At 52.2% G+C, this 11,104-nt stretch overlaps 1 protein-coding gene and 1 pseudogene across 1 annotated transcript; both read left to right on the top strand.

The window, feature by feature from the left end:
• Positions 1-823: 823 nt before the first annotated feature.
• Positions 824-2,429, top strand: Hspb1 (heat shock protein family B (small) member 1). The gene is made up of 3 exons (XM_052168636.1): positions 824-1,310; positions 1,923-1,986; positions 2,108-2,429. Exons 1-3 carry the CDS (start codon positions 935-937, stop codon positions 2,295-2,297), a joined length of 630 nt encoding a protein of 209 aa, XP_052024596.1. The 5' UTR covers positions 824-934; the 3' UTR covers positions 2,298-2,429.
• Positions 2,430-4,473: 2,044 nt separating this feature from the next.
• On the top strand, positions 4,474-7,195 carry LOC127672496 (40S ribosomal protein S11-like; annotated as a pseudogene).
• The last annotated feature ends 3,909 nt before the right edge of the window (positions 7,196-11,104 follow it).

The following is an 11,104-nucleotide window of genomic DNA, read 5'->3' as shown; positions in this document are numbered from 1 at the left end:
AGAGAGGGATGAGGCAGAGAGGACTGAGGGAGCACATACAGGAAGGGGAAGCTGGGGGAGGGGAGCCCCAGGAGCTGGAGAAGTTTGTGGTAAGGGGCTGGGTGAGATGGGCTACGAGTAGTATTTCTATTGTAGAGTGTTTTCAGTTTTTTAACCATGGCACCACCCACAAGGGGCCCTCCCCCCTTGATCACTAATTGAGATGATGCCCCACAGCTGGATCTCATGGAGGCACTTCCCCAACTGAAGCTCCTTTCTCTGTGATAACTCCAGCTTGTGTCAAGTTGACACAAAATCAGGCAGCACACTGTCTCAAAAAAAAAAAAAAAAGGAAGGTAGGAAGAGAAAGAAGTCCCAGAGTCAGAAAGATATCCAGTGGACTAAGGCGCCTGCCACCAAGCCTTTGCTCCCGGGAGACACACGGTAGAAGACAGCTGGTCTTGCTGCTCGTCCTGGTACCTCCACACGCGTGCCACCACATGTGTGTCCCCACAGGCCTGCCTCTGGTTCAGACCAGGTTCGGTTGCTTCCTAGTGGCGACCCAAAAGACCTAACCCCTCCTGGTTTATTCTCAATAAAAGAGATGGGGCTGGCCCCAGGCCCCGCCCTTCTGCCAGCAGCGTTCTAAGCCGGACAGTGGGAACCGCTCCAGCTACCGGTATTACACCGTCATTTGTTTTCTTCAACTAGAGAAGTTTCCAGATGGGGGCAGAACCTTCCCGGCCCCGCCTGCCCGCCCCCTTTGTAAGCTTAGGGGGAGGAATGCAGAGGGGAGGGGCGGCGAGGGACGGCCCCCTTAGACGGTCATTGCCATTAATAGAGACCTGAAGCACCGCCTGCTAAAAATACCCGGCTGGGCACCCATAAAAGCACGGCTGGGGCTCCAGTCCGGCACTTCTCGAGATCCTCAGCCCTGACCAACACAGCCAAGAACATGACCGAGCGCCGTGTGCCCTTCTCGCTGCTGCGGAGCCCCAGCTGGGAACCATTCCGGGACTGGTACCCTGCCCACAGCCGCCTCTTCGATCAAGCTTTCGGGGTGCCCCGGTTGCCCGATGAGTGGTCGCAGTGGTTCAGCGCCGCTGGCTGGCCCGGCTACGTGCGCCCACTGCCCGCCGCGACCGCCGAGGCCCCCGCAGCGGTGACCCTGGCCGCGCCCGTCTTCAGCCGAGCGCTCAACCGGCAGCTCAGCAGCGGTGTCTCGGAGATCCGACAGACGGCCGATCGCTGGCGCGTGTCCCTGGACGTCAACCACTTCGCTCCCGAGGAGCTCACAGTCAAGACCAAGGAAGGCGTGGTGGAGATCACTGGTGAGTTTCCCTTGTCCCCGGAGGGGTCGACGCTGGCGGGGCGAGCGCGGTGATGGCTGTGGAGGGTGGGGGTGGGGGGCTGGAAACCATAAGGGCTAGGACCCTGAAAAGTTAGAAAGGAGCTCAGGGACCCGGAGGCCCGCGTCATTCTCCCTAGCCTGCTTCTCTTGCCCCGGAACGCGGGGTGCAGGTTGCTCTTAAAAGCTCTGTCATCTTCCATGATAAGGACCAACAGCTGGGGATGTAGCTCAGGGTAGCCTTGCCTGGGCGGCCGGGAGGTCCTGAGGCCTTGCGTTCCGCCCGCAGCACAGAAACAAAATGAAGGAAGACCCAACGTACCTTCTGGAAGACCTTATCCCCAAATAACCTAGTGGCAGGACTCCAATCAGGGTCCCTAGACCCAGCCGCGGAGGGGGCGTGCGCACAGTTTTTGGTATCCACGCCTTAGTCAGAGCCAAGCCCCTGGGCCGGAACCCTTCGCATCCCAAATCTCAGACGCGAACTTTCTGGAAAGTTTTAAGATTCCAGACAGTCAGGCATTGGGGGCCCCAGCCACTCCTTAGCTAGGACAGCAGGGGGCTGCCTCTGACCTCCTTTTGTCCCTACCCACAGGCAAGCACGAAGAAAGGCAGGACGAACATGGCTACATTTCTCGGTGCTTCACCCGGAAATACACGTGAGTTCTGGTTCCTTGCATGGAAAGCAGGGGTGGGGGGGAGCGGATCCAGGGCAGAGGGCGGAGGGCCCCGGGGTCAGGATGACTGTGTAACCCTTGTCCCGTTTTTCTGCACGTCCAGGCTCCCTCCAGGTGTGGACCCCACCCTCGTGTCCTCTTCCCTGTCCCCTGAGGGCACGCTTACCGTGGAGGCTCCGCTGCCCAAAGCAGTCACGCAATCCGCGGAGATCACCATTCCGGTCACTTTCGAGGCCCGCGCCCAAATCGGGGGCCCAGAAGCTGGGAAGTCGGAACAGTCGGGAGCCAATTAGAAGCCATCAGCCTGCTGCCCATCCCCCAGTAGCCATCACTGGCCATTCCCCTCTGTCAACCTGTACGCTCTTTTGATACATGTACTTTCTGTTTTTTCTCAAATAAAAGTTGGAAGCTACTGCTCACCACCATCTCAGACTCCAGAGTTGTTATGGTGGGCTAGGGAGGAGTGTTCTCAAATCGGGGCACCCTTTGGGGTCTTTGCTAAGTGGCTATGGGCTCAGGCCTTTCCTGGGTGGGAAGAGGTGGGGAAAGGGGGAACCTGGAGATTAAAGTTTACCAGTCTGGGCATGACGGATGGATGACTGTAATGCTAGTACCCAGAAGCTGATGCAGAAGCATTGTGAATCTGAAGCTAGCCTGGGCTACATAGTGAGTTCCAGGACTGCCTGGGCCACACACACACTTGCTGTCTCAAAAACAAACAGAAAAACAAAACAAAACAGGAGTTTGGGATGTAGCTCCGTAGAGTGTGTGGTGTCCATGAGGCACTGTTTGATCCCCTACATCGGGCGGACTGGGTGTGGTGGCTCACTCCAGAAGCTGACGAAGGATCTGAAAGGAGTTCAAGGTTATCCTGGGCTACATGGCCAGTCTGAGGCCAGCCTGGGACGCATGAAAACATCTTCAAAGTAAAAAATGATCGAGTGCAAGCCAGACCTACTGGTTGTCGGATCCAAAGCAATCCCTTCTCCCCCAGTTTCCGGCTCTGTCCTCTATGAACGGAGGGATTTCCCTGTCCATGGTCCCTACCAGCATATCAAAGCGCGGGCTAGGCTCCGGGCTCTGCACTCTGCCAGATGCCTCCAGCTGTTCTCTCCCCCTACAATCAAAGCCTTCCCCTCAGCTGCGCCTTGCACGGGTCACGCCTCACTTTATCCATCTCCTGCCGAGACCCTCGGTTTATACCCTCAGTTTATACACTAGCTCACACCCATACTCTGGGCACTTAGGAGGCATTAGGCTGGAAGATCAGGGGTTCAAGGTCCGCCTTGGCTGTGTAGCACGTTCCCAACCCAACTGTTTTAAAACTCTATCAATACCACAAAAATAAACAAATACAAATTTAAAATGCTATTAAAAGCAACATTCTCCAGAGGCCAGGTAAGGAGGAGGAGGAAGAAAAGGAGGAGGAGGAGGAGGAGGAGGAGAATTGTAGAGAAGGTACAGGAAGTGTGTCAATTCCTGGCAGCTTCCCAGTCAGCCCCACCAGCAGACACCTGCAGAATGGGACCCCGGCTCTCAGCAATGGGCAGAGCACAAGGATTGGGGTTGACATCTCAGTCAAGAGCGACAGAGATGGCGGCATCTGCCTGCTCTGGAGAGCTTGCCTGGACTAGCCTCTCTGGTCAAAGCAACCACACAAGCTTTAGCTCCACCCTTGGGTGCTTTACTTTGCCCGCAAAGAAGGGCGCTCCGGGAGGCCCAGGGAGGGAGCTGAGGGACCCCAGGGGGTCTTAGAGCCCAGTGTCCCAGAGACTAAGGGATTGACTCTGGAGGGGCGGTTCAGTGGTTAGGAATATGGACAGCTCTTCCAGCAGATCTGAGTTCGGATCTCAGCTCCCACATCAGGTGGCTCCGCAAGCTCCTGTAACCCCAGCTCCAGGGCATTTATGCCTCCGGCCTCCGAAGGCAAACACGCAGGTGCACACAAACACATAAAAATTTTTTTTAAGTCTTTCTTAAAAATTGAAGGAATGCAACCAGGTATGGTAGGTAGTACAGCTCTGAAATCCTAGTACTCAGAAGTCAGAGGCAAGATGATGCAGTACTCCAAGCTAGCCTGAGCTACATCGTAAGACCCATCTCTGTCAAGATGGTTTAGCTCGGAAAGGCTCTCGCTGCCAAGCCTGATGACCTGAGTCCAATCTCCTCAATCCGCCATACCCGGAAAAGCTGTTCTCTGACCTTCACATGTCCGCCCGCCATGGCGTCTGCATAGATTCATACCAGTGTCCACACACACACACACACACACACACACACATGCACACACACACACAGCAGCAGCAGCAGCACATGAATTAGATGAGTGAAAAATAATAAGAAAAAAAAACAAAGTAGGTTTAATATGTAGGTCAGTTTAACTTGTAGGCGGTTGAGCGGAGGTCAGGCATTAGTGGGTGCTTGGGTCCCACCCGGGTTCCGCCCTCAGCACCACATCAACTGGGTGTCATGGCGGATGCCATCCCAGGTAGGAGGCTCCCAGGTTAGGGAGCTCACAGCCAGCCTCAGCTACATAGTGTGTTCCAGGCCATCTTGAGCTATGTAAGACCCTGCCTCAAAAGGAAAAGACCAGAGCTGTTTACGTCACGGTGCGCGCCTGTATTCCCAGTGCCTGGAAGGCAGAGACAGGAAGAAGACCTGGAGTTCAAGAATAGCCGGGGGAACATAGTGAGGCTCTTAGGAAAATATGAAGACCAGGGGGGGATGGCTCAGTGGTTAAACGCTTGCCTTGCAAGCATGAGGACCAAAGTTCAGACGTCTAGAATCCACACAAATGCCTGAGCTCACCTGTCATCCCAGCCTTGGACGGTGGAGACTGGGAGACGGGCCACATCCAGAGCTCTGGGTTGATTAAGCAATGTCTCAATGAATAAGATAGAAGAGCAATTGAGAATAATTCCCAGCCTGTGTCTCAGGCCTCTACATATGCACACAACCCTCTCTCTCTCTCTCTCTCTCTCTCTCTCTCTCTCTCTCTCTCTCTCTCTCTCTCTCTCTCTCTCCACACACACACACACACACACAGTCAAGAAAATGGAAGGCAAAAAAGACAAAATGCAAATCTAAGGGACCCAACAGTTTTACCTACAAGGTCCCATAACCCCAAAGTTGTAGCAAGACATACCCACCCACATTCTTTCCTAACCCCACAGCCCTGCTTTCCCAAGGTTCACGGGAGGAGCAGCTTCCCACGGGGAGCTGTGTGACACACCCTGTCCCCTGCTACCACCTATTCCCCAACTCTCTCAGCTTCTTGAGAATGTTAGTGCCGCTCCAGCCCCTGGATCGGAACACCCGGTGGTGCAGGCATGAAGCCAGGGCAGGTTCTGGCAGAAAGAATCGTTCTGGTCCAGCTGGCACTACTAGTCTGAACCTGTCAGTCAGGGCTCTGCCCCACCTCTCCACTGGCCAGGGCTGTTCAGTTCAGGTCCATCTTGAGATCCTAAACAGCCCCACTTTGTCTCCACCAGCTGCTGACTCTGCTTGCCCAAGGCAGAGCCCGGGGAATCGAGCTGGCTGCCTCCCAGCCTGGATCTGTGGACCAGTTGTCTTGTGGTTGGAGCTAAGGATGTCCTGGCTGGCAGAGGGGTGACTGCTTCAGAGGAGGCTACAGCAAGGCTGCCCTGAGGTGCCCTTGGACTATCTCCTCAGATTAACTCTGCAGAGAGGAACAGTCACTGCTACCTAACAACTGCATACACAGAAAGCAACAACAGGGCACAGCAAATCTCCAAGAGGTGACAGGCTTGCTGGAGGGGTGTGGCCAGAGACAGGAAGACAGATTGGCTTAGCTTTAAAGGCAGGGGAACTCGAGAGGAACAGACTCCATAGTTTGAAATGCAGATATATACAGATATAGGTATATAATTTTATGTAGGTGTGCTTATTTAATATGTACAGGTTCCAGATATTTAACGAAGTCTGCATATATGTCTGTGCACCACGTGCATACCCGGTGCCTTGGAGGCCAGCTCCCCAGAACTGGAGCTAGAGATGGTTATAAGGCGCCATGTTGGTGCTGGGAACCCAGATCCTCTGGAAGACTAACAAGCACTTTTTTTTTTTCTTTTTTCTTTCCCAGGGTTTCACTGGTGGCCTTGGCTGTCTGGAACTCACTCTGTAGACCAGGCTGGCCTCAAACTCACAGAGATACCACTTGCCTCTGCCTCCTGAGTACTGGGATTAAGAGCATCCGTCACCACTACCAGCTTAGATATAATTTTTAAAATATTTTAAAATTATGTATTTATTTTATGTATATACACACCAGAAGAGGGCATCCGATCCCATTACAGAAGATTGTGAGCCACCATGTGGGTGGCTGGAATTGAACTCAGGACCTCTGGAAGAGCAGTCGGTGTTCCTAACCACTGAACCATCTCTCCAGTCCCTTTTTAAGATATTTTTTACTTGGAACAACTCATTCTTCAAATGGACAAGGAGAATCAGTCTCACATGCAGTATCGCACAATATGCTGTCTTTAGGGGGCCAACTTCTATTCTGCCTTTTGGCTCCTACAAGACTTTATCCAAAAAATGGGCTACCGCAGAGACGAAGACTTAGGACTGGGAGTAGTGCTTACGTGGTGTATCCGTGTGGTGACTCTGCTGAGTTGGAATTCTGCCACTCAGCCAGCTCTGTCACAGCGCTGTGTTAGGGACACTAGCTCCCTTTTTTTCCTCAGGCTTCCAGAAAGTTGGTGAGCAGTCAGACCTAGCATGCTCCCTAAAGCAGCCCACGCTCTTCCAAAAACCGGAAGTGGTTCTGCCGGGAGAGATCTGCGAGGAGAAACTCCCTCGGAACTAGAAGAACATCAGCCTAGGCCTCAAGAGGCCCCAGGAGACCATCGAGGGGCATCTATGTCGACAAGCGATGGCCCTGCAATGGTAACGCCTCCATCCGAGGCCGGATCCTGTCTGATGCAGTGACCGGACAGATGAAGATACAGAGGCCGACGGTATCCACTCAGGCGATCTCCACTACGACTAAAGGACAGGGGTCGGGGAGGGGACGCGAGCGCATGTCTGCGCACCTGTCCCCTGTTTCGGGGATGTACAGATTGGTGACATTGTCACCGTGGGAGAGTGCAGGTCGCTGAGCAAGACAGTGAGCTTCAGTGTGTTCAAGGTCACCAAGGCTGCTGGCACCAAGAAGCTGTTCCAGTTTTGAGAGGACTCTGGTGACTTCCTAGAACAAATAAAGTTATTTTCCAACTTAAAAAAAAAGAAAGAAAGAAAGAAAGAAAGAAAGAAAGAAAGAAAGAAAGAAAGAAAGAAAAGAAACACTATTTCCATTCACATTATGTTCTGTTACAAATCTCACTGGGGGGGGGGGGCCCTTCTGAGTATTTAGGCCCACTTTTTTTTTAAGGTTTATTTATTTAATTTTTTTTTTTTGTTTTTGGTTTTTTGGATTTGGTTTTTTCGAGACAGGGTTTCTCTGTATAGCCCTAGCTGTCCTGGAACTCACTCTGTAGACCAGGCTGGCCTCGAACTCAGAAATCCACCTGCCTCTGCCTCCTGAGTGCTGGGATTACAGGCGTGCACCACCACCGCCCAGCTTATTTACTTTATATATGTGAGCACACTGTCACTGCCTTCAGACACACCAAAAGAGGGCATCAGATCCCATGGTTGTGAGCCACCATGTGGTTGCTGGGATTTGAACTCAGGACCTTTGGAAGAGCAGTGGGTGCTCTTAACCCCTGAGCCTTCTCTCCAGTCCTTACTTTGGGGGGGGGGGGGGTTGTTTGTTTGTTTGTTTGTTTGTTTTGAGACAGGGTTTCTCTGTGTAGCCTTGGCTGTCCTGGAACTCACTCTGTAGACCAGGCTGGCCTCGAACTCAGAAATCTGCCTGCCTTGACGGAGCAAATGATACTAAAGGTGAAATGGTGGGGGAGGGGAGATCCCTTCTGTGTCCCAGGAGCGGCCAGTCACAGAGCCAAAGGTCATACAGCTACCAAGTAGCCAACTGCTTGTGACAAGGTCAACAAGGGACAGGGTCAAGGTCACACCCTGGTTACCCCTCACTTCGTAGCTCCTTAGCAAGTGTCCAATTCCCCCCCCCCCAAACCAGAAATAAATAACCCCTGACCCGGTCAGCTTCTGTTACCCTCTGCAGAGACAGAAGAGGAGATACTGTCTCTAAATCCTGGCTGGACATGCAAACAGGAAGAGGGGGCTTCAGCCCCAGACCTCAGTGAGACCCCTGCATTCCATGCCCAGAGGCTCTGTCCCATCAGAGGCGAGCTTGTGTCGGGGAGGGTCCTATGGCCTCCCCAGAGTGTGGCGTGAGGCCTTCTGCTGTTTCTCCTGTACCCAGAGTCAGGACTGCTAGGAAGTCTCAGTGGCCTTGGAAGACCTTATTTAGCACACCACACAGTGATGTCAGGTTTAGAGACCTAGGGGTGGCAAAAGGGGACAATTCAGCCTCTCCCAAAAAGCCAAAGAATCCTGCTTGGGGGCGCCCTAAGATCAGCTACATTCTGAAGGGGCGCCCATATTCCCAGAGGCAATCTGACCCGGTCAAGAGGAGAGAGCCGAGAGCTCTGTGGAGAGGCAGGCTCCTCCCCTAGGCCCGGGAGGCTGGACTCTAGGGCTGCTCCCCACTCCCGCAGGGTCAGAGATAACGGAGGCACTTGCTGTCTCATTTCTCATAATCCTTTGGTCACTGCCACTGAGCCAAATCCACAAGCTGATCCCAAACCTCACTCCCCAGCTGCTTCCGGGTCTCCACCCACCCGCCCCGCCCCCACCCCAGGACCATATTCTATTTGAAGGCTGTGTACTACGTTTCCATAAGTTATTCTAGGAGACCCCCAGTGATCATCCCAATGTCACTAGCTGAGGATAATCTTGAACTTCTGATCCTCCTGCCTCCACTTCTTGATTGTTGGGACTATAGGATTGTGCTACTATGCTTCTTTTGTTGTTGTTGTTGTTTGTTTTGTTTTTTGGATTTTTTTTTCCGTGTGCACTACATGTATGTGTGTATGCACACGGGCATATTGCCACATCCATACAGAGGTTTCTCTGTATAGTCCTAGCTGTCCTGGAACTCACTCTGTAGACCAGGCTGGCCTCGAACTCAGAAATCTGCCTGACTCTGCCTCCCAGAATACTGGGATTACAGGTGTGTGCCACCACTGCCCGACATTTTGTTTTTGTTTGTTTGTTTGTTTGTTTGTTTGTTTGTTTGTTTTCAAGACAGGGCTTCTCTGTGTAGCCCTAGCTGCCCTGGAACTCATTTTGTAGACTAGGCTGGCCTCGAACTCAGAAATCCGCCTGCCTCTGCCTCCCAAGTGCTGGGATTAAAGGCATGCGTCACCACCACCCGGTGCTACCATGCTTCTTGATTTATGATGTTCTTGGGAGTGGGACTCCAGGCACACACCCTACCAGCTGAATTCTGGTGGTGATGGTGGTGATGATGATGACAGTGGTGGTGTGTGTGTGTGTGTGTGTGTGTGTGAGAGAGAGAGAGAGAGAGAGAGAGAGAGAGAGAGAGAGAGTGCATGGTTGTGCATGTGACTGCATGTGTGTGTGCACTTACATGTATGTGTGTGTGCACACAGGCATATTGCCACACCCACACAGAGGTCCTAGCACAGCTTGTGGGGTTGGCTCTCTCCTGCCATCATGTGGATCCCAGGTATCAAGCTCGGGTGCCCAGGTTGAGAGAAAAGCTCCCTTCTTCACCACCTCAAGTGCCATCTTCACTTCAAGCAACACATCGGGCCCCAGCCTGTGTCTTGTGTTCCTTTGTGGGGTTTTGAGTTTTGTGTGTGTGTGTGTGACTGTTGTTATTTTTTTGGTTTTGTTTTGTTTTGTTTCTCAAGACCGGGGTCTCTCTGTGTAGCCCTGGCTGTCCTGGAACTCTTTCTGTAGACCAGGCTGGCCTCGAACTCACAGAGATCTGCCTGCCTCTGCCTCCAGAGTGCTGGGGTTAAAGGCGTGTGCCACCACCATGCCTGGCAGTCCTGTATTTTCCTATTCATCTCTCCCTCCAAGTGGGGTATCTCCTGTTGGGCCCAGCACCCTCCTGTTGTCCAAATCTGTGCTCTCGATGGTGCAGATGAAGGGAACAACTGAAAAGAGGCATCGTGGAAGGCTGGGACTCATCTGGTGGAGCACCGGTCTAGCAGTGCAAAGTCCTAGGATCCAGGCGTTATGATCCCCAGTGACATGGAGTTGTAATCCCGGTACTCATGACGTGGAGGCAGGAGGATCAAAAATTAAAGGTCACTGGGCAGAGGTGGCACAAGTCTTTAATTCTAGCACTCAGGAGGCAGAGGCAGGCGGATTTCTGAGTTTGAGGCCAGCCTGGTCTACAGAGTGAGTTCCAGGACAGCCAGGGCTACACAGAGAAACCCTGTTTTGAAACACACACACACACACACACAAAAGTTAAACATCATCCTTTGGCTAGAGTTTGGGACCAGCCTGGGCTACATGGGACGCCATTTCAACAATCCTTTGGCTATTTTTCCACACACACACATATATACACACACACACATACATATACATATACATACACATACATATACATATATACACACACACACACATATATATATATATATGGCTATTTTTCCACACACACACAAACATATATATATATATGTACATACATATACATATATACATACACATATATGTGTGTGTGTGTGTGTGTATATATGTGTGTGTGTGTATATATATATACACACACACATACATGGACTCCTCAACAGACTGGGTTAACTTGAAGTCCAGATCAGTCGCTAGACCTTCCCAGGGTTACCCAGCAAGCCATTCACGACAGAGTAGGACATGGTGGGTTCCTGAAGCCACTCTGTACCTATCCTGACCTGGTTTAAATAGAAAAAGTCTCTGATGGGCAAATGTGTTTTAACACTTGGTCTCCAGCAGGTGGCGCTATGTTGGCAACTTTCAGGGGTGAGGGGAGCTTGCCAGAGGAGACCCTTCTCCCCAACCAGGCCTACCCTGAGTTCAATTTTCTGACCTCTGGTTGTTCTTGCAAAAGACAGAGATCAAGCCGGTTGGAGCCTATGTGGACTCTCTAAGTCCCTTCCTT

This window comes from Apodemus sylvaticus, chromosome 22 (assembly GCF_947179515.1).
Source record: "Apodemus sylvaticus chromosome 22, mApoSyl1.1, whole genome shotgun sequence".
NCBI lineage: Eukaryota > Metazoa > Chordata > Mammalia > Rodentia > Muridae > Apodemus > Apodemus sylvaticus.
This window is presented reverse-complemented; position numbering and strand designations above follow the sequence as displayed.

Coding starts and splice junctions, on each gene's coding strand:
- Hspb1 (XM_052168636.1), top strand. CDS start 935: ATGACCGAGCGCCGTGTGCCCTTCTCGCTGCTGCGGAGCCCCAGCTGG. Junction 1,311..1,922: donor AGGCGTGGTGGAGATCACTG/GTGAGTTTCCCT, acceptor CCCTACCCACAG/GCAAGCACGAAGAAAGGCAG. Junction 1,987..2,107: donor TGCTTCACCCGGAAATACAC/GTGAGTTCTGGT, acceptor CTGCACGTCCAG/GCTCCCTCCAGGTGTGGACC.